The sequence below is a fragment of the Desmodus rotundus genome, chromosome 11 (genome assembly GCF_022682495.2).
Source record: "Desmodus rotundus isolate HL8 chromosome 11, HLdesRot8A.1, whole genome shotgun sequence".
Taxonomy (NCBI): domain Eukaryota; kingdom Metazoa; phylum Chordata; class Mammalia; order Chiroptera; family Phyllostomidae; genus Desmodus; species Desmodus rotundus.
In genome coordinates, this window is record NC_071397.1 from 40,006,317 (window position 1) to 40,029,803 (window position 23,487).

General features: G+C 41.0%; 3 protein-coding genes across 6 annotated transcripts in view; 1 reads left to right on the plus strand and 2 right to left on the minus strand.

Annotated features, from left to right (window-relative positions):
- PGM3 (phosphoglucomutase 3) overlaps positions 1–9,627 on the minus strand; it is a 28,746-nt gene extending 19,119 nt beyond the window's left edge. Inside the window, exons 1-4 of one of the 3 annotated variants that reach the window (XM_024576622.4) lie at positions 9,487–9,627; positions 7,570–7,775; positions 3,817–4,001; positions 2,878–2,945 (exon numbers count right to left, since the gene is read on the minus strand). In XM_024576622.4, the coding sequence (XP_024432390.1) occupies positions 2,878–2,945; positions 3,817–4,001; positions 7,570–7,773 (457 nt within the window). In that variant the 5' untranslated portion in view covers positions 7,774–7,775; positions 9,487–9,627. Of the gene's footprint in view, positions 1–2,877; positions 2,946–3,816; positions 4,002–7,569; positions 7,776–9,386 lie in introns of all 3 variants that reach the window. The other 2 variants (XM_024576620.4, XM_024576621.4) reach the window with 2 other exon arrangements.
- Positions 9,628–9,641: 14 nt separating this feature from the next.
- Positions 9,642–14,954, plus strand: RWDD2A (RWD domain containing 2A). Its single transcript, XM_045184845.2, has 3 exons — positions 9,642–9,729; positions 10,742–10,973; positions 11,972–14,954. Exons 2-3 carry the CDS (start codon positions 10,770–10,772, stop codon positions 12,647–12,649), a joined length of 882 nt encoding a protein of 293 aa, XP_045040780.2. The 5' UTR covers positions 9,642–9,729; positions 10,742–10,769; the 3' UTR covers positions 12,650–14,954.
- A 5,824-nt stretch (positions 14,955–20,778) lies between these two features.
- Positions 20,779–23,487, minus strand: part of ME1 (malic enzyme 1) — a 180,993-nt gene continuing 178,284 nt past the window's right edge. For both annotated transcript variants that reach the window (XM_053913887.1, XM_024576670.4), the window contains exon 14: positions 20,779–22,437. In XM_053913887.1, the coding sequence (XP_053769862.1) occupies positions 22,267–22,437 (171 nt within the window). In that variant the 3' untranslated portion in view covers positions 20,779–22,266. The remainder of the gene's footprint in view (positions 22,438–23,487) is intronic.

Here is a 23,487-nt window from a genome sequence, read left to right on the forward strand (position 1 = left end):
TGCAAAAAAGTCCACGTTGTTCTAACATGGGGAACCCAGTAGAAGACCAGACCCTCATGAAGCTGAGGCCACAAAGGTCTATTCTTCAGTGTAAGAGTGAGTCAAAAGGGAACCAAAAGTGAGTCAAAAGTTCCCTCCCAGGAAAGCTGTCTTGGAACGCAGCACAGCGGAGGAGAAAACCCATGGCTGAAGAGCTATGAGTATAACCACAAGCATAGGCCTCCATCTATTTCCAGCCCAAATCCCCATAACCACACGGGTCTAAAAGAACCTTGTCATCAAAGAACCATGTCATCAACCAGCCAGGTAGTACTCCCAGCACAAGCAAACACTAAACTCTGCCAGAGAAAGTTACCTTCATCATAAACTTCAAAAATGTCACACAAATAATTTTTCAAAAAAGAACACCAAAAAAACCAAAGAGCTTACAGTCAAAAATCTATACACATACATACACACATAAAAAGGTACCATGAGCAAATAAGAGGAGAAAGGGACCAGCATCTAATAAATGTTCAATGACTAAATCTGTCCATGGTCTTCAAAGTCATGCACCAGAGTTTGCACTGGAAGCAAGACGTCATTTTATTCAATAAGTTCTTGAGCCCTGCAGTTACAAAAGAACTGGCATTTTATGAAGCCAACTTTTGGCTTAGAAGAATTAGATGAGAGAAACTCAAAAAAGTAGGTAAGAGCTTAGACCAACTCAATGAAACTGTCTAAGGAGGGAAAACACTACTCCAAAACACGTATTAGAGGATGAAACAAATTTTGTTACCAATATCAAAATTACCAAATAAACATTTACTAAGCGACTATACACAGTTACTCTATAAAAAGCACAACCATCTATTCCACTGATAAACCCAGAAACACAGAAGCCATTCTTTATTGTTCTATCCTCATCACATCACAAAATCCTTTGAATTAATTTCAAATTTTTCCATTTCTCTTGCTATCATCACTCTTGGACAGTCTCTAGCTGGTCTGTTTTTCTTTCTTACAACCTTCCTATCCCTCTCTATACAAGTGCCAGAATGACTGGCTTAAAATGAAAACATCACCATATTTCTCATGCACAAAATCGTTTAAAGGAATCCTGCTGCATTTGGAATAAAACCCAGATCTTTACCAGGACCTATAAGGCTTGGCCTGTGCTTACCTCCCTTATCATATCTTCCCCTAGCTTCCCCCATTCTCCCTGTGCTGCAGCTCCATTAACTTTCTTTCATTTCCTGAAATACCCTTAAGCTGAAGAGAGAAATGAAGAAAAGTTTAAAAAAAGAAACTCAAAAATTTTTGAACTACAACAGCAAAAACATAATGGTTCTAGAGACAGAATCAAAGTGCTGAAAATATCAACCATTGTAGGGATGGCAGAAGGAACAGTTTTGGGCAGAGTGAATACAGAGCAAGGGCGGGCCACGGAGTGGAGGCGTCACTCAGACCAACACATTACAAACTACAGGCTGAGCTCTTCAGCGGGTCATGGAATCCACTAAAACACACCAGCACTTCCTCATTTCCTAATGAAACAGACGAATGCATATCATATATTACGGGTAAGCACTATTTACTGAAACTTTTATTTCAATTATACACACAAGCACACATACACACATCCTGATACAAAATGGGTTTCGTACTATGGGTTGTGATACACAGTGAAATAGACTACTGGAGGGTTGTAAATAACAAGCATTCAGAAATGTTTGATGAATGAGTAAGTTAATAAAAGAATATACACAGCTGCTATGGCAGTAAAGATGACCATTCAGACACCAGGCAGAGTGCAAGAAAGAAGTGAGAAATGGTCATATCAAGAGACAGAAGAGGAACCCACAGAGAAGACCAATAAGCAATAGCGGCCAAGGAAGTAGAAGCTTAAACAAAGAGGGAGGGCGCAGTATGGAAAGCTACCAAGACATCAACTAAAATAAAAATTTCAGAATATAAATTCTGAAAGTTCTTTTCAAGTTGCAGACCCCTTTGAATATCTCACAAAAGCTATGAATTCTCTGCCAAGAAACTAATTGCATGTGCAGGTAACATGTGCACACTGTATTGAGGGGAATACAGGGTACTGCAGCATAACTACACCCTCCCCCACCAGTGCCCAGGCCTGGGTTAAGAATCCCCACTTTATAACAGCTACGGGACTGAGCAGTCAGAATTCAGAGTGTCAGGACTCACTTCAGTGGAGGGCAAGGATGGGGACTGGCCTGCAGTGGGCTAAGTAATGACTAGAGAAGCTAGCCAAGAGCACAACTGGAAGAGGCCAGATCAACTGTGAAGGAAGGGAAGACACAGGAGCTGGAAAGGAGGCGAAAAGGTTATGAGACGAGAAAGATCTGACGCTAGAAAATTCACCTCTAAGCACAGAGGAGTTACTGCATTCACAAGGGGCAAAATGGATGCAAGAAGAGGATTCTAGGCTCTGTTTTTTGGCATTTAATACCTCTTGATTTGTTAAAACAGGGGTGAAAAGCCTGTGAAAACTTAAAGTCATGATTATAAGTAGACCAAAGACATTCCCCACCACTGTATGGCAGCGGCCAGCTATGAGGAAGTACTGCCACTGTCAGAGACTCTGTGGGACGGATTCTTCAAGTAACCTCAAGGAGTGTTATATCAAGAAATCCAGCCTTACTAAAGAAAGCTGTTTAAGATGTGTTTCTTATGTATTCTGTATGTAAAACAAAATATGCATGCCCAGAAAATTTTTTATTTTTTCATTTTAAAAGCTAGTATTTTATATCTAGTTCATTTTTTAAAACTTTATCGTATTTTCAAACCTTCCTAAAATAAATGTCTTACTTTTCTAATTTTTTAAAAAGTTTTTTGAAGATTAATTTACAACTCAGGATCACTACGTACCATGAAATCGACTCCCTAAAACAGTGATGCCATCTATTACAGACCGTGCAAGTTTCTCACTGCTGGGCCTAGGAGACAAAAGGGAAAAAACAATACATCCTGTCCTGAAACCAACACGGGTCCTAACTCTGAAAACAAATGCTGAAACTATGTGCTACAAATATCAGAATAATAAGTTCATTGTATTTGAGCTGAGACCTATCAAGTCTGAGAACTCTGAAAAAATAATTTCCGTATAGTATAAATAGTCTTTCACAATGTAATTTCTTGGAAAGATAATAGCTTCTAAATGAATTAAGACATATTGATATAAAGAACATACTGATTACACCATACCCAAGTGCCTTATAAGCTTGGCAATAACTGCACAAAAATATCTTTTTGTAAAGGAAGGCAAAAGCCATCAAATACGACAAATTTGTAAAAATAAAATGTTAATATTTTACAGTGAACTCCAGCATGAGAAAATAATACAAATGCATCACCCAACAATAACACAGATTATAAAACCAATCTCTAAAAATAATGAGTTAAAATCACATGTTCTTTAGGGGGAAAAAGTAAACCTACATAAGTAAAGGGGTGGGAGACATTTGTTAAGTGTTTCTCTCATGCCAGAAAATACATATTTTGCACACACGGTTCCTTGTAACCCTCACCAAAACCCTGCATTAGGACTTATCATCAACGTTTCAGAGACGAGCAAAGGGAAGCTCCAACAGGTTAAAGTGTACGGTAAGTGTTACAGTGTTCAGATGCCAAAAAAACCAAGTTGCAGCAGTGAATAAGTTCCCACATCCCACTACAAAGGCCAGGTGGGAAGAAGCCTCTTAGGGTGGTCCTAATGAATTTCTTTCAATGTGTCATGGGAACTAAAACTGATATAATCATTTATACCAAGTTCCCAAAGCTGCGTTCACCAGTAACTAAGATGATCACCTGGTATCTCTCCCAATCACTACGAAGGCATCTTGTTGCAGATCCACAGCAGCTTTCTTGCTGATGTCCAGCAACACACTCTGCATGTCTTGCTCCTCAGCATTTGCCAAACAGGTAGCATGTTCCTCCCAGGAAGGTGCCAGCATTTCACCCAAAGGATCAACCAATTTGACACCATTGTCTTCCTTAAAAGAAAATGATAAGCCATCTGTGCTCATTCAAAAGGATGAGTTGAGGAAGTAAACACAAGCTATTTTTCCTCCACAAAAGACAGTGATGGCTGCATAGCTTCACCAGTGACTCCTACTGAATGCCAGGCACTAGACTAGTCATTTTACATACATTAATATTAGCTCAGTAAATCCTAAAGACCCTGCATATCAATCCATTATTCCTAGTACTACTGCAATCTGAGAAAACAAAGATTCAGATCAAGTAATTTGCTTATGTTCATACAGCTAAGAAGCAACAGTGCTGACATTAACAGATTAAGTCTATCTCACTCTCACACCCAATAGACCACACTAGTTTTAAAAGGCTGACATTTGTGCATATTCATCAATTAACTGACTAGGGCAAAGCTGGAGCAGAATGAGGGCACCCAGATGTCCTTCTCACTACAACTCTAGACTCCAAGCATGTCCTGGCCAGTGCGTCCACCAGTGGGTGGCACAGAAGCTGAAAAGTGACTCCTAACCCTGTTCTGCTCAAATTTCTGGGAAAAAAAAAAAAGTGTAGTTTAGAGTAAATGTCAACTGAAGGAAATAGCTCAAAATTATTTTAAAATTCTTCTGGAACTAGCAATAAATGTGAGTTCTGCCTACAGGTCATTAATCAATTATGGGAATTCAGATATTTAAACACTTCATGTATTTATTTTTATTTATTTATTTTTAATATATTTATTGATTATGCTATTACAGTTGTCCCATTTCCCCTCCCCTTCACTCCACTCCATCCTGCCTACCCCCTCCCTTCCACATTTCCCCCCCCCCCCAAAGTTCATGTCCATGGGTCATACATATAAGTTCTTTGGCTTCTACATTTCCTATACTATTCTTACCCTCCCTCTATTTTCTACCTACCATTTATGCTACTTATTCTCTGTACCTTTCCCCCCTCTCTCCCCAGCCCACTCCCCTGTTGATATCCCTCCATGTGATCTCTATTTCTGTGGTTCTGTTCCTGTTCTAGTTGTTTGCTTACTTTGCTTTTGTTTTTGTTTCAGGTGAGGTTGTTTATAACTGTGAGTTTGCTGTCATTTTCACTGTTCATAGTTTATCTTCTTTTTCTTAGATAAATCCCTTTAACATTTCATAGAATAATGGCTTGGTGATGATGAACTCCTTGAACTTGACCTTAACTGAGAAGCACTTTATCTGCCCTTCCATTCTAAATGACAGCTTTGCTGGATAGAGCAATCTTGGATGTAGGTCCTTGCCTTTCATGACTTGGAATACTTCTTGCCAGTCCCTTCTTGCCTGTAGGGTCCCTTTTGAGAAATCAGCTGACAGTCTTATGGGAAGTCCTTTGTAGGTAACTGTGTCCTTTTCTCTTGCTGCTTCTAAGATTCTCTCCTTCTGTTTCATCTTGGGTAATGTAATGATGATGTGCCTTGCTGTGTTCCTCCTTGGGTCCAGCTTCTTTGGGACTCTCTGAGCTTCCTGGATTTCCTGGAAGTCTATTTCCTTTGCCAGATTAGGGAATTTCTCCTTCATTATTTGTTCAAATAAGTTTTCATATTTTGGTTCTTCCTCTTCTCCTTCTGGCACCCCTATAATTCTGATGTTGGAACATTTCAAAATGTCCTGGAGGTTCCTAAGCCTCTCCTCATTTTTCCGAATTCTTATTTCTTCATTCTTTTCTGGTTGGATGTTTCTTTCTTCCTTCTGGTCCACACCATTGATTTGAGTCCCAGTTTCCTTCGCATCACTATTGGTTCCCTGTGCATTTTCCTTTGTTTCTCTTAGCATAGCCCTCATTTTTTCGTCTAGTTTGTGACCAAATTCAACCAATTCTGTGAGCTTCCTGATTACCAGTGTTTTGAACTGTGCATCTGATAGGTTGGCTATCTGTTTGCTGCTTAGTTGTATTTTTTCTGGAGCTTTGATCTGTTCTTTCATTTGGGCCATTTTTTTTTGTCTTGGCATGCCTGCTACATAAAGGGGAGGAGCCTTAGGTGTTCCCGGGGGCGGGGTAACGCTGGTAGCTGGGCTGTGAAGCTGTACATGGGGGAGGGGCAGAGAGGGAGCAGTGGCGCTTGCTCCACTCTCTGCCGGATTTCAGTTACTCCCTTCTCTACCCACAAATTGGGCCCCTCTGGTGCTGATTCCCGAGTGGGTGGGCCTGTGCACACTCTAGGCCCCCTATGGGTCTCTTCAATGACCTCTTTTGTGAGGCTGGGAGTTTCTCCTGCTGTTGCCTCAACCCCCATGGGTGTTTCCACTCAGAAGTTTGAGGCTTTATTTCCCCTGCGCTGGAGCCCTGGGTTGCGCAGTCCACTTGGCCCCCCCGCCGTTCCTCCTGGTTTATCTATGCATGAATGTGGGGCCACGGGATCTGCCAGCCACCACCTTGTTGGGTCTGCTAGCTGCAGCCTGGCCTGCCCTGCTCCATAACCCGCCACCTCACTGGGTCCGCCAGCAGCCGCCTTGCTGCGAGTCCTCTCCACCCCAGCTGCCCATCTCCACCCCTCCTACTGGTCTGGATGAATGTGTCTTCTTTATTTCCTTGGTTGTGGGACTTCCATACAGTTCGATTTTCTGTCAGTTATGGTTGTTTTTTGTGTTTAAATTTTTGTTGTCCTTCTTTTGGTTGTGCGAGGAGGCACAGTGTGTCTACCTATGTCTCCATCTTGGCCGGAAGCGACCACTTCATGTATTTATAGTGATGCACATTTATAGGTTGGGTCAGCAAATTCCTCTTGTTTGGGGGGAATAGGTTACAATCCTTCACTAACCTAAATAGCTTTAATTTACTGTTGATTTAGCTACAAAGGCAAAAATCTCATGCCCTATCAACCAAACAGAAGCATATTATTCAAACCATGTACAGGGTAGGCAAAAGTAGGTTTATAGTTGTTTATAAGAAAATAATACAAAAATTAATAAATAATAATACAAGAATAAACTGTTTTGCATACTCAGAACTGTAAACCTACTTTTGCCCCACCCTGTATTAGTGAGCTACAGAATAAAGGTTTAGTTGTGTCAAAAGGAATATTTTTATTAAAAATTGTCATAAACACTAACACATCAGCCAAATCAATATTTTGCCCTAAGGTCATTTTTGGATCCCTTGAACCTCCTGTTTGGCTATTTCTTCAGAACAGGAAATTATTAAATAAGTATAAAAAAACCTGTTTGAAAATTTTCAAAATGTTCTAAGTCTTTGCAAGTGTGTGCTCTTTGCCCACCTTGGCTGTATTAATTTCTGCTAAATTAATAGAGGTAAGACCTTTTTTTACAGATATTTTGACAGTACAACTAGTTTGGAAGGACATTCTGTTATTTCTCTAAAATGGACACTCCCCAAAAAATAACAGTCTCACTTCACTCTCTCCACACCCTCTAAGAGTCATGAGCTAAATGACCACTCGTAAGAAAAAGTTGTTTCAAATCCAAATGCAAAAACCAACAACAAGGCACATTCCTAGAATTTGTACTTTGGGTTAAACTGCTCAGACATACTAAGGTTTGGTCTTGTAAAGAAAGGTTTGCTTTCTCAGAGCACTAAATACATACCTATACATACCTCAGGATTATGTGATGCTGTTACCATGATTCCTATTGTAGATTGTGTCTGTTTTGACCTCAGAACAGCTAACAATCCCATGCGAAACATGACATGATCAAGATGCTCAGCCTTCGTCCGAAATCCAGCAGTCCCATACTGAAGAATGAATCCACTGGGCCTGGCATGTAATGCTGAGTGTTTGGTGATAGCTTCCAAATCCATGCCTACAAAATTAAGGTATACTTTTCAGGCACATGAAAAAAATCTTTTAAGGACCATTTGATTAAAAAACTGCCACTCCTAACTAATAGGCATGCCTCACTTTAAAGCTCCCCAAAGAACCATGTTTGAGAGAGAAAAGAATGATAGAGTACATCCTGGAAGTTAGTATTACCAGATCTTGTCCCACTTACATTGTCACTCCAGGGCAGAGATCACTTTACCCCCAACTCACCTCCCATTCTGACTCCAGATGGGCCCAGCACAAATTTAAAATGGTCCACTCTCAACTAAAATGAAGATTCCACACCTAGATTCAGAGATTCCTATGGGATCAAAGATCACCTCATTGTATAAAAAGGGCAGCTTAAGCCTGGCCCTCAATTAGATATCCGACGTTTACATGGGTAGCTTGTGACATTGAAGCCTAAGGTCATATTCTCAAATGGACTGGACCTACATTTCCAAAATATCTAGGAAATCTGTGCAGTTCTTTTGCACTTCTTTCCAGCCTACAGAAACATATTCCCAGGTGAAAAGCAAAGGTAACAGTCTCCGCTGCAGTACATGAGAGTGGATTTTTCTATTTTCATAAGGATCAGGACATCCTTCTAAATTAAGTTCTGAAACTGGCAACATCTTCCTTTTACCTTTAATTAAAAAAGAAAAGCAAACATCAGCTCTTAGTCTTCTAGCCCTACAAGTCCACTTGGCCACTTCATCCTCTGGGATACTCCGATTTTAAGTGGCGCTTGAGGCTTCCAACCTCAGTTGTAAGTACTACTCAACTTCCTGGGTCAGTCCCATTTCCAATCAGCCAAGAAGTGAGGAGCAGTCCCCCAGCTACCGGCCTCACCACAGGCATACCCGGTAGGCACTGTGGCTCAGGATACAAACAGCAACAAAGCAAATATTGCAATAAAGCTAGCCATAATCTTTTTGCTGGTGGAGTGTCTTGCCTTCAATTTGTAAAATGCATAACATCTGTGAAGCGCAATAAAGCTAAGCCCTATAAAATAAGGTATGCCTGTATCTTGTTTTCTTTATTGCCTGTAATTCAATGAACAAAAGCTAAAGGAAATGGTGAAAAATGTTTGCTTTTATTCAGTTGGCAAAAGCTAGCATTCAGCAAGCTAATTTAGCTCAGTCCAAAGTGATCAAAACTTTCACAAGCAAGAATACATTTTGTTAAAAATTGACCAGTCGGAATGTGCGTTATTATTCACAGGGCGTAAACCAACCCCTCTAAGTCCAGAAGATCTCTTTTTTTTTTTTTTTTTTTTTAAGATACAATGAGTCCACTCCTAAATGCGTTTTAGGTGCTGAAACTACTATCGATGAGTATGTGAACGCTTTTATTAAAAGTATTTCCAAGTCCACAAAGTTCCCACTCTGAAAACGTTAAAAGTGCCCCTCTGCCCTCCATTCCAACATCAACACCTCGTCTATTCCTCCTATCCCCTTCCCGCCCGATACCCTGAGACCCTGCCCAGGCCGGGGGGCGAGACGGCGCTGCATCAGACCCTCGGGCCCGCCCACCAGCCGGTTTCCCGGACCCACTGGCGAGTGGGTGGGTCCGGCGCGCGGTCTGTGCGTCAGTCCATTAGCCTACCCACCAGCCTGTAGGGCGGCCGAATCCCCGTGGACCGCAACGTCCGGTTTCACCGCCGAGCTGCGGGGCCCCCGCTCACCCTCTGCCAGAAGACTCGCCCTCACCTCCACGGAACAGAGATGCTGCCTCGCGGCGGTGCCTGGAACCACCCTGGAACTCTCGGACCAGCGGACGTGGCCACGCGTGGCTTCCGGCTTGTCGCCCCGCCCCTCCTCCAATCACAGTGGGGGAGGGTTCGCTGGCCCCACCCCGTCTCCCAGCGGACCGCGCGCAGCCAGCCCCTGCAGGAACTGCGGAACCTGGGTCTGAGCGGGCTTGGGGCATTTTCGATTGAATGACCAGGAAGGGTGAGGCCTCAGCGGTGGCCCGGGCTTTGGGGCCAAGGGTCGCGGGCTGTCCGAGCACTGAGACCGGAACATGCCCAGCCCTGCCTCCAAATTTGGGTCTGGGGGTGGCCAATCCCACCCATGGTCGTGGGAAGCGGGGGATCTTCGTGATCTTGGATGGGGTTGCGGGAGTGTCAGCCCCGATCTGCGGCCTCTGACAAGGTGGTCTCGGCCACAGTGAACGCCACCCAATTTACTGCATCTGCTTCTTGATTCTCGAGGTTCATCTCCCAAACCGTTGACTCCGGGAGGCCTTCTTGGGCCGCCACCCCCGCCCCATCTCCGCCTTTTTAAGACTAAAATTCATTTATGTAACTGTAGGACTCTCCCCCCCACACACACACCCAAACCTGGGCCCCTCGGGGCGGAGGCAGAGGGATTCAAATCGTCCAGAGCTTTCCTGACGCCTACCCAGGGCCGGTGTTACTCTCTGGAAAGGCGTAAAGGCCCACCCGCGAGGCTGGGAGCCCGAGGGGCGACAACTGGCGTTGGCGGGGCGGAGACCTCGAGACCCAAAGCCTGGGAACCCAGAGCTCCGCCCCAACGGCACTGCGGGGCTCTCTACCGCAGCGTCCAGCTCTGCCCAAGCCAGAGACCTGGGAGGATTCAGAAGCTGGGCCCCTTGCGTGTCCCAGAATTCAGGTTTTCAAAGTGCCCGCAGATGTTTGCCAACCACCTACAATGAAATAATTCGGAACATTTGTTGAAAGTCCACATTCCCGGATCTAGATCGGAAGCGGGAGTAGGGGAAAAGAACTGGGAATCCGAATTTTAACGAAGTATCTTGGGGGATGTTGCGCATACTAGAGGTTGGGGTCCAAGAGATAAGAAGAAAGAGCGTAAGCGCCCCGGTTTGTGCCCCTAGCTCTCAATGCCTAGCGTTCCTGCAAAACTGCTTCCGAGCAAAGGGACTTTAGGGAAATTTCGGTGGGCACTGCTGACTGACAAAGCCAGTGTCCCTGGGCCTTTCCAGTTTCCTGGCAGGTTGATACCAAGGCAACATGTCCTCCACTTCTATGAAAGAGTGCCTGCAGCTTCAGCTGCTAGAGATGGAAATGGTGTTCTCTATGTTTCCTAACCAAGGAGAAGTAAAACTTGAAGATGTAAATGCCCTGACGAATATAAAGAGATATTTGGAAGGCACAAGGGAGGCGCTGCCACCCAAAATTGAATTTGTGATTACACTCCAGGTTGAGGAGCCCAAGGTAAGTGCCCTGAGTTGTTTCAATGTTGCCAGTTGCCTAGTTTTTATTGGAAACACTTGGAACATGAGCTTTCGGTACAGAAAACAAATAGAGAATATTGCAGTTGGGTATTTCCTTTAGTTGTTTGAAAGTAACATATGTGAAATAATGGGATGCCCTGTAAATCGTCTTCAACAAACATCCTGAATTGTACATAAACATGCACGCCCCTTTTTAACAAATATGCCCATTTTTTAAATTAAAAACATCTTACTACCATTATTCTCATTTACTATCATTATGCTCATCCAGCTTTTTACCAATCCAACTATAATAGGATGGACTCTCTTGTACACGTGTGATTTTTACAAATCTAAACGTGGCTTTCAGCAAAACTGGCTTTTAAGGAGTAAATGAATGTTTCTCTGGTGGCACCCTAAACACAGAAAGCAAATATAGATAGAAAAATCTAAATTCTAAAAATGCAGTTACCTTCCTCTTCAGATCCATTTATCTCCAACATTAGCACAGCACAGGTAACAAGTGAACTAGGCGTTTGAGGACAACTCTTACAGGTTTTCCTACTCATCCTTCGTCGTTCCCGAGAGGAGATGTCTTGGGTCCCCAGACAGGATTCAGTCCCCCTGGATACACATTTTGGTGGATCCCTATAGTCCTCCACAGTAATGCTTCTCACCACTGAAATTAAATACTTGCTATGTGTAATTATTTGTTTGATGTCTGTCTCCTTCACTAGGATCTCGACTTCACAAAGGGCAGAAATAGTGTCTTCACTTCTTCATTCTAGCATAGGGTACCTGGCACATGGTTAGGTGGGTTAAGTGTTCAACTGGAATGAATGCATGCATAAATGGAAGGAGCAGTGTATGTAAAGTGTTTAGTATGGTGTCTGGCACTTAGCTGGTAATAGTAGCAATAACTATTACATTTAATAAAGTCATGACAAACCGGCTTAGGTGATTTTACGGTATTTAAATCTATTTGATTTTCATTTCAAGGTGAAAATTGATTTGCAAGTAACCATGCCTCACAGCTACCCCTGTGTAGCACTGCAGCTCTTTGGACGGTCATCGGAGCTTGACAGACAGCAGCAGCTACTTCTCAACAAAGATCTCACTTCTTACATAGGGACGTTTGATCCAGGTGAGCTCTGTGTCTGTGCAGCAATCCAGTGGTTACAGGACAACAGTGCCCCCTATTTCCTGAACAGAAAGCTCATTTTCGAACCATCTACACAAGCAAAGCCAGTTAAGAACACATTTCTCCGAATGTGGATCTACAGCCACCATATATATCAGCAGGACCTAAGGAAAAAGATTTTGGATATTGGGAAAAGGTTAGATGTGACTGGATTTTGTATGACAGGAAAGCCTGGTATAATTTGTGTGGAGGGCTTCAAAGAGCACTGTGAGAAATTCTGGCACACAATTAGGTATCCCAATTGGAAACACATTTCCTGTAAGCACGCGGAAAGTACTGAAACGGAAGGAAATGGGGAGGACCTGCGTCTTTTCCACTCTTTTGAAGAATTACTCCTAGAGGCCCATGGTGACTATGGCTTGAGGAATGACTATCACATGAATCTGGGCCAGTTCTTAGAATTCCTAAGAAAACACAAAAGTGAGCATGTTTTCCAGATATTATTTGGTATTGAAAGCAGAAGTTCAGGTTCCTAGAAAGCTATTAAAAGGCCAATGCTTGTAATTTCACCAAGACAATATTTCTGTCAATAAAACCAAAACAAAAAGGTCGGTGGCTGTTTACCATTCCTGTGAGAAACCTAGCTCCAGAATTTCTGCATAGGCCGTTTGACTTGGTACCAGTGCAGTCGTGATGTTACCTGTATGTTCTTGTGTTAACTGAAAACTATTTAATTGTAACTTAATAAAAGCAGTCAGTTTAACTGGGGGAGCTGATTTGATTCAAGAGGAATCCAAAGCCCATAGCTGATGTCAGTAGTCCAGATGCAGCTCTGAGTTCATAAACAGGAATGACATTCCCCCTTCCCCGTCACAATGCTAACTAGCATGGAGTTGGCACACATTTGTTTCTTTCATTATTGGAGATGAATTCTAAATCAAGTTTAAAATAAGAACAGAGAGAGAGCATGTTTACTGCATTACTGACTTTATGTTAAACCCCTTATTTTAGGTTTTTTTCCTTCAGTAAAAAATACTATCTGTAATGGCTGAGGAATCAGCAGTCTCAATAGTAATGAAGATGACACAGGTTCTTTGGCTGTTTACATCAGCTGATTAATGATACTAATGCTAATGACACCAATATTCTTAGTTCAGTTCTTGTCCACAAAAAATGATTTCTTGTCTACAAAGTGTTCCACAGGTAATGTGTACTGGCAGTGTTTGCCCAGATGCCAGGGCGACAGCGGCAAGAGGCCCAGTGGGGATGCCCCTGGACCGTCACCTTAGTCGGGGGAAAACATCAAGCTCTACCTTTTGGTGATAAGTCACTGTCATCTCGTCTGAAAATTCCAAGCACCACAGGCTTCACCAGCCTTTTTCAAAATGAGAGTTTATTTTAATGGTAATAGCTCCTGTTGAAGTGGCACTTGCCAAAAACCATTTCATGACAAAGGATCTGCCCCACCCAAGAATTTCTAAGAGTCTCCTCTGTGTCAACGAGTGTCCTAAGCTGCCTCTCTGCAGCTTCCTCTGATTCCCATGGTTTCTGCCTACTAGTGTCCTTCTCAGGGAACATTTTCTTCTGCTGGGTCCCAGGCACCCCACTGATGTCCTGGACCCCTCAGGATGCCAAAGCTGGATGCTGAGATTTAGTAACTTGGAGGGGAATCCCTCAGTCCCCATATCATGGTACACTGTTAGACGCCAATCATTGCTGCACATGCTTACAGAATTTTTGATGACTAGTTCATGCTGGCTTTAGGCTGTGTCTGACCGACTATCGTGACCTTGAAGCCTTGGAACTGGGTCCACCCTGTTCTGCCTATGCTCTTAGCTCAGAATGAGTTTCTTTTCAGGCACAACTCAGAGGCTCTGCCATGGGCCTGCCTTGCCAAATCTTCCAGCTTCAGCATCCTAGCTGAAGACGTGGCTGGGACTCGAGCTGGAGCTTCACGTTTACTTTTCAATACAAAAAAAGGGGGGAGAAATAAGACTTACATGGACTGAAAACAACTTCATACAGAATTTCCCACATAATCTCCCCTAAACCAGCTAAGTGTAATTAGCATTCACAAGTTTTTTGGCTCTAAACAGATGTAACTCCACTAATTTTTTTTTCCTTTGAAATGAGACAATAATGTGCCAACCACCTAATATGTGCCTAAACCACTCAGAGATTTTTCTATGATTATATTTGCAAAAGTAGTGACAGATAAGCTTAAAGAACTGAAATATGGTACCACCATTATTTACATATTAAATGAAGGGAATAATTCTAGCTCATGAAATCTTTTTTGCCTCTAGCTATTTTTGGTGGTAATTTTTCAGAACCTACTTTTATGTGACCTATATGAGCATGTGGCAATACTTTATTGCTATCGGAAGCACTAATAATAGACATTATCAGAGAAGTGTAGGTTTTTATAGAAAAAATACAAGTATGATCATTCAAAACTCAGCTGTGTATGTACAGTAGACTGCTGGTTTTATTTGTTCAGTCTGGTAAGAAGCACACAGCACTCCACACACACACAGACTTTGGGGAACTGTCCCATCTCTATATGGTCTGGGAGAAGTGTATGAAATTAAATCACCCACTGGCAGCCTCCCATAAAGGTAGTTTTGATCTCTTGCTTCTTATATCCGCAGTGCCACCTCCATTTCCGGCCTACTGAATGCTTGGTTATTTAACACCTTTGAGCTACCCAATGCCTGCCCTTTTTTTCTTGAAAGACTCAGTCTCTATTGCTTGTAACTGAAGAATCCTGATACTGTATACATACACTGTATTTTTAAAATAGTTATTTGGAAAGACTGCTTATTTTAAATGTGGTAGTGTCTTTAAAATATAGTGAATTAAATCAACGTTTCTTCAAGTTCTCTTGGTTTTCTGATATGCGCAGGATGTGTGTGTTGTGGCTAAGATGAGACAATTCACACGAACTACCGAGTCCTGTGGAGGAAAATGGACAGCACGGCCACTCTCTCAAGAGGAGAGAGCCTGGACCCTTGCCTTGACAGGCTTTTATTGCTTTTCTGGGCACATTGCATTGAGGATGGTCCTTATTTACTATGCACAGGTTAGGTTTAGGCAGTTACAGAAAACAAAGGAGAGGATGTTGCTAATTACATAAAAAAAAAGGGCACATGGACAAAACCAAGGGGGAGGGTGGAGGTGGGGGAGGGAGGTGGGTTCAGCTGGGGTGGGGTAGAGGGATGGGGAGAAAAGGCATACAACTGTAATTGAATAACAATAAAAATTAAAAAAAAAAAAAGGAAGGATATTTATAAAGGTAAAGGGAAAAGTGGTTAAACTGGTTACACTCCTCCTTGGAAAGTTTAGCATAGATTTTAGGAAGTTACTTTAAAGATATGCAGTAAACTTTTGTCGCCTCAATTCAGGGTGGGGGAGTTTTAGCCAAAGCAAGCCTCATAGCGGCCTAGGTACAATGCAGGCCTGATTCCCCACCAGAGAACCTATCTATGGGCGTGGGTCCTGTGTGCTGGACCTCGCTCCCCACTGGCCTTTCTGAGAGCTAGGCCCACGCCACGCAGAACAGTCTCCTATATTTTTCATTCCTTATTGGTCTAGTATGCATGAGGCTAAGGGCTGAGGATACATGTATAATGGATTGAGGAGTCGGCCAGGTGGCTTGATGGATCACAACCCAAGGACCTGTAAAACATCCCACATTAAAGTAGAAGTATGTTGCCTATGGACTCATTGCCGTATATGACTGCTTACATGCTGTCCATCCCTTCTGAGAACTTGAGAAGGCCCGGAGGGAGCCTATCTCAGGCCTCCACAGAACTCTTTGAACAGTATAATTTTCTTTCATTTGCTTTTACCTCAAGTAGGCCAGTGTTAAGTTGACAGAACAGGTATTTCCTGAAGAGATCACGGTTTGCTCAAACATCCTGGTTTTATACAGAATCCTGATTTGCCCCAAAACTCTGAGTCCACTTGATCTCCGTCATAAGATCCACGTGGTAGAATGACTTTCACTGCAGCCAGGATCAGCTGGAGAGGCCTTTCTTCTTCTTAGGCCAGTTAAAGTTGGAAGCATTTGGATCACCCATGAATAGATTTGAGTCGTGGACCCAAAATTCAAAGAAGCCCACCAAACACTCGGTTCCTCCTTCGTTGTAGGTGGGACAAAGTACACAATTTGTTGTTATGGAGGGGACACTCCAGCACGCACCAGACTCTTGGGCTTTCTTTGGACTGATCATCTACCCTGCGGCACAATGTATGTCAGCAGGTGTCCATGGAGCCTGATGGCACCTGTGCTCCTGGTCCTGTGAGCACAGCACCGTCAATGTATTAGACCAGCATGATGCCCTGGACAATAGTGAGATCATTAAGGTCCAGTAACCAGAATTATATTCCGGACAGTGTCGGAGAGTTAATGAAATATTGATAAAAGACAGTCTATAATGTTGCTTGTCGATAGCACAAACTGCTTTGGGGCCCTTCTACTTGCTGGAATAAAGGAGAAACAAGCGAAGAATCATTGGCCAAATCAATAGCCATCTACTGACTTGCTCCAACAAAGAGAACTTGTCTGACAGCAGATGTTACTCCTAAAGATCCATCTGCCTCTTGCACATGCCAAAGATCATGTTAATTCTACATATAGTAAGAATCACACCTCTGCTTATTCTAAAGTTTTTGATGCTGGGACTTATCCCTGCAAAATTATTTGGTATTTCCTGCCAGAATAATCCTTTTTTTAATATATTAGGGATCCACTGTGGGGATATTGCCATAGATGATGATGAACTCAATTCAAACTCTCTACTGGGAAAATACTAGAAGATGGGTTTATTCCTGTAGCATCCACTTTGTCACATAGACCCCAGTGGTTTCAGAGTCCCCAGAAATTTGTATTCATTCAGACTATGGCCAGATGGTTTCCAAAAGGCCTAGTGGTTTTCTTCATGCAGTGCACTGTTGTCCTAGTAAATGCAGCCGTAAAGGGAGATGTTGGAAACATCTATATTGCAGAGTTCTTCACCTTTGAGGTCATTCATTTGTGTCTGTGACTGGCAATGTGGTGAGGGCCTTGACATTCAATCTTGGTGGCTGTAGCCAGGCTTTTCTGCTGCTGTTATACATGTCACGTAGATCTGTGTGGGTTGCCCACATATTTAGAGCTAAGTGAAGCTGATATTCAGCTGATGGACTCTGCTGTGGCTGTATCAGTTGTATATACTGGCATTCATTTTTCTTGGTCAGCACTTGTGCTGTCCTAATTGTTACATTTTTCACCAAAATTTCAGGACATGGGGCCCTGTGATTTACTGGCCACCAGCAAAGGTTTCTGTAGACTATTCTGAGTACTGTTTGTACTCAGAATAGTACGATCTGCTTCTATTATCATTGTTCCAACTTGTCTCCAGTTGTTAATTGCTGCAAAGTGCTACTGTTAAGGTTCTATCTAACCTGAGATTCTGACATCTCCACTGAAATAAGGGACTCATTTTAACTATAGTATTTTCCATAACCCTCCACAGCTTACAGAGAAGAGCCATTAAAATGTCCTCAACAAATATTAGCAAACTGATTTCAACAATACATTAAAAGGATCATACACAATGATTAAGTGAGAGTTATTCCTGGGATGCAAGGATGTTGCAACACCAGCAAATCAACCAATGTGATATGCCACATTAACAAAATGAGGGATAAAAATAAGATCGTCTCAAAGATGCAGAAAAAGCATGTAACAAAATTCAACATCCATTTATGATAAAAACTCTCAAAAATTATGTATACTGGGAACATACCTCAACATAATAAAGGGCATATATGACAAGCAGAGAGCTAATACCATGCTCAATGATAAAAAGCTGAAAGCTTTGCCTCTAAGATCAGAAACAAGGCAAGAATGCCCACTCTTGCCACCTTTATTCAACATAGTATTTAAAGTCATAGCCAGAGCAATTAGGCAAGAAAAAGAAAGAAAAGGCATCCAAACTGGAAAGGAAGAAGTAAAACTGCCTCTACTTGAGATGTCATGATCTTATATACAGAAAACCCTAAAGACTACCAAAATACAATACTATTAGAACTAATAAACATATTCAGTAAAGTTGCAAGATATAAAATCCACATTCAAAAACCTGTTGATTTCTGTACAATAACAAACTGTAAGAGAGAAATTAAGAAAAATACCTCATTTAAAATTGCATCGAGAATAAAATACTTAGGAATAAACTGACCCAAGGAGATGAAACACCTGTACACTGAAAACAACTGATGGAGGAAATTGATGGAAGGACATTGATGAAAGAAATTGAAGATGCAAATAAACAGAAAGATATTCCATGCTCAATGATTGGAAGAATTAACATTGTTAAAATGTTCATAATACTCAAAGCAATCTACAGATTCAATGCAATCCCTATACTAATTCTAATAACATTTTTCACAGAAATAAAAGAAATGATTCCAAAATTTATATGGAACCACAAAAGACCCCAAATAGCCAAAGCAATCAACAAAGCTGGAGACATCGCACACCCTGATTTCAAATTACACTGCAAGGCCATAGTCATCAAAACAGAATGGTGTTGGCATAAAAAGAGACAAACAGATCAATGAAACAGAATAGAGATCCCAGAAATAAGCCCACACAAATACAGTCAATTAATCATGATAAATGAGCCAAGAATATACATGGGGAAAGGACAGTCTCTTCAATAAACACTGCTGGAAAAACAGGACCACTACACAAAAAATTTACTCAAAATGGATTAAAGAGTTGAATGAACAACCTGAAACTATAAAACTCCTAGAAGAAAACAGGCAGCAAAGTTCTTGGCATTGATTTTTGTCAATGATTTTTCTGAATTTGACACCAAAAACAAAGGCAACAAAGGCACAAATAAACAAGTAGTACTACATCAAACCAAAAAGCTCTGCACAGCAAGGCAACCCTCAACAAAATAAAGAGGCAACCTACTGAATGAAAATATTTGAATCATATATCTGATAAGGGACTAATATTCAAAATATATAAAAACTCATACAACTCAATAAAAGCAAAAAAAAACCAATCTGATTAAAAATAGGCAGAGGATCTAAACAGACATTTTTCAAAATGAAGATATAGATGTCCAACAAGTGCATGAAAAGATGCTCAACATCATTAGTCATCAAGAAAATGCAAATAAAAACCACAATGAGGTATCACCTCACATGTGTCAGAATAGCTATTATCAAAATGGCAAGAAATAAGTGTTGGTGAGGATGTGGGGAGAACAGAAGCCTTGTGCACTGCTGGTAGGAATGTAAATTGGTGTAACCATTATGGAAAGAAGTATGGAAGTCCCAAAAAGTTAAAAATAGAACTACCATATATGATCCGGGAATTCTACTTTGGGGTACTTATCTATAGAGAATTAAAACACTAATTCATACAGATATATGGGCTCTGTGTTCATTGCAGCATTATTTATAACAGACAAGACATGGAAACAAACCAAGTGTCCAAAAACAGGTGAATGGATAAAGAAAATATGGTATAAATGAATATTATTCAGCTATAAAAAGAGTAAAGCCCTGGCTGGTGTGGCTCAGTGGATTGAGTGGCCACCTGTGAACCGAAAGGTTGCTGGTTCAATTTCTGGTCAGGGCACATGCCCAGGTTGTGGCCAGGTCTCCAGTGGGGACATGTGAGACCACATGTTTCTATCCCTCTCTTTCTCCCTCCCTTGCCCTCTCTGAAAATAAGTAAATAAAATCTTTTTTAAAAAAAGTAAAATCCTGCCATTTGCTACAACATGGGTAAACCTTGGAGGCCTTATGGTACCTGAAATAAACTTATATGTGGAATGTAAAATAAACAAACAAACAAAGCAATGAGCTCATAGATACAGAAAAGAGATTGGGAGTTGGGGGAAACTGGTAAGATGGGTCAAAATATACAAATTTCCAGCAATAAAATAAATAAGTCTTGGGGATACAATATATAGCATGCTGACCCCAGTTAATAATTCTCTATTGCGTATTTGAAAGTTGTTAAAAGAGTAAATCTCAAGTTCTCATCACGAGAAAAATAAATTTTTTGGAATGATGTATTGTGACAGATGGTAACTAAACATCTTCAGACAGGAAGGGCTCCAGCTTTGATTAGCAAGAGGGGACATGTCATGTGTTCTGGTTTGCCTGGGGTTGAGGGGTTGTGGGGCTTCTTGGGACACATGACTTAACAGCAATCAAACATGAGCTATTGTTCACCTAGTACAGGGTGTCCAAGTCTGCCAAATGCCCCTCGCCACATGACCCCATTCCAGATCAAGGTCCTGCTGTGTCCTGGGCAATATTCTTAACTTACACGAGGCCTGGGAGTCTGTGAGTGCAACTCCTGGTGGAATCTGCCAAACAGCAGGTTAAGTAAAACCTTGGTTTTCAGTTATTTCAGGCTTACAGCTGGTAAGAGAGAAGAGATCCTTTTAGCAAAAGGATTTTTGGTAAAAAAATAACTATATTTTTGTGCCTGTATTTTACCAAAACTATAATATATGGCATGTAATAAATGAAGATCATACCAAAATTAGCTATTAAAATATTTTTGAATTTATAACATACTATCACATGATCACCCATTAAGACCCAGCATTATTTTAAAATGTAACAATACATTAAGAGACAAACAATTATTTTATGATTTTATTCATTCACTTTTTCTATGCTTTAATAAATCTTTTGCATAGGTTAAGTACATTGAGTTAGAGCTACAAGACAGCATGGAAACAGACAAAAAATAGGTGTTCTGGATCTTTTCAAAATAACTATTTTGAAGAAATTCTTGACTAAATGTTCCCTCAGAAATACCCCCACCCATTCTACTCACATTTAAAACAATCTGTGTAACCTTCAACTTCCAATAAAATCATTTTTATAGTGCAGTTTACCTTGAACATCTCTTTATAATCTTTAAAAGCATTACTTCAAAACTGGAAAATTCTCCAAAAAACTCTACAAGTAAGTAGGAAATGTTATTGTACCTGAGCTTACAAATTTAAAATTGTTTCCATTGGTTCAGTGATTAATTTCTAAAGTAAACCTCAAAACTAACATGAATTTTTTGGCTGTAACTATTAATGGTAATTAGAATATTTTAATATCTAATGTAAAGACAATTTCTGACAGGGAAGTGGTTACCAAATTTTCTCCAAGTTCAGAGGAAATTGTGTTTATTGTAACAATACAATGAGCTCTTAATTACTCAGCAAATCAAGAGGACATTAGAGCAGATCACTACTCAAGTGGGAACCCAGCTTATCTGGGAACCATGTCCTTGCTCCTAACTCTCGAGATCTTTGTCTTAAAAGGTAGACTCCACAAACAGCCCTTTCTCAAGGAACATACCTACTCTTTTCTCAGCTCTTCCCACTGGGCAGGCTGCGCTGAACTGAAGGGACCTACCTCGGGACAGGAGCCACAGTCCTTACAAGCCAGGCAGCGTTAGTGTGGAGCAGGGCAGGGCACCCAGTCACGGGGGAAGAAAGGTGCTGTTGGAAGGGATATTTCATGGAGGCCACAGTGATGGGAAGATGCAGCAATGGGGATAGAATATTAAAATCTAAGGCTGCCCAGGCATTGTAAACAGCAATGATCTTTCTTAGAAATATTAGAATTCAGTTCACCAAAAGAACGAATATAGTCTCGAGTTGGAATAAAATACCTGAGAGGTTGTATTTCTCTAGGCAACAAAGTATTGTTTCTGTTTTTAGCAAAAGTTCATCTATGTCTAAATATATTTCTGTGTTTTTAACAAAATGGTCAACAGAAAAATATGGGTTTTCATTTTAATCGTATCAATTAATTACTAATTTTGGTCTTCCCATTAGTTCCCTATCTAAAAACAACTGAGTTCCTCAGTGGTAGGTACAACAGCTTTTAAAGAGAACTTAGGCAAAATAAGATAGAAACCATAAAGAACCAGAAAGTAAATAAAGAAAAACTGTCTAATGTGATGTTTACCCTAATGTATGTTAATATTTTTCCATGAATTTTTAGATTGCTAAAGTAAAATTATCTTAACCTATCATATATAAATCACTATAAAAGATTCCAATCTTTAAAAATTATGAAAGACTTCAAGATCTCATTAATGGAGTTAGAAATCTCAACTACTATGCTACTGTTCAAGTTTGGTCTGTATTTTCTGGGCCTCTTCAGGCCAAGAATAACAATCAGGTAGAATCTGGTCATAATCGGTGCTGTACATCTGAGAGCGGACGAAGGCCTCCTTGTCTGGGGGCTCAGGATAAACGGTGGCCGTCTTTTCTTGGTATGCACTTCTCACAATCTAGAAAGAGAAAAAGAATATTAGTTAATTTAATGAACAGAGGTGATGGTGAGCACATGTCAAATGTTTTTATCTGTTTAAGAAAATTAATTTATAATTTATATCTTCTCTGTTTTGAAAAACATTAAGTTGTATTATAAAAGCACACATACACAAAGAAGATACAAAATTAAAATGCAATTATAGCAAGAGGTGAATATAATATCAGCAGCAAAGGAGAGTGTGTATAATAGAGATTTAATCAAGGATGACTTACCAGGATTTCTCAGATAAGACAATGGTAAATGTCTTTAAATGACCTGATTGATAATTAATTTGGACTAAATATCATAACATTCCTACTAAGTTTGAACTCAGACATCCTGCACTTTTAACAATCCCCATTCTGACCACAGCCTCTCACAAAATCTATTTATTCATCCCAGCGTCTCCTGACCCTACTTGCCTGAGCTTCAGTGCTCCTTCCCAGGACTGCAGAGTCTCTCGCTTCCCTGTCTTTGAGTCGCACTCCCCATTCTAGTCCCCAGCGGGGAACCCTCACCTCAGCACTGGCTTTCTCCTTTCACGGCCATCTCCTGCGATATCCTACTTTTCCTAACCTTACTTGAGCCTATGTGGTTACACATTATGCTTTTATCCTCCTTTAAAAAAAAAACCAAAAACAACTTCCTCTCATATTTCCCACAAGGTAACTTCAAACCATGCCTTGTAAAGTCTCCATTTAATTCTCATCACTCTACAAGAAATTTCCAACTAATCAGAGAGAACATCTTACTTTCCCTGTTCATCAACTCAAACTATCTCTTTATCTTCAAACACCCTCTCTTCCCATATTTTCTTTCATAAAAATGGATTTTCCCTCATGTCAAAATGAATCACTCCATATGTGCTCTTATACTCGCTCCAGTTTCACTGAGGAGCTACTTGTATGATAGACTTATTTAGGTAAGTCAGATTTTGAAGAATATTAGAATAATTTTTCAATAAAGTATCTTCCCAATGTAAAATTATGCACTTATGAAAAGTTATAAAGACTGTGCTATACTAGGG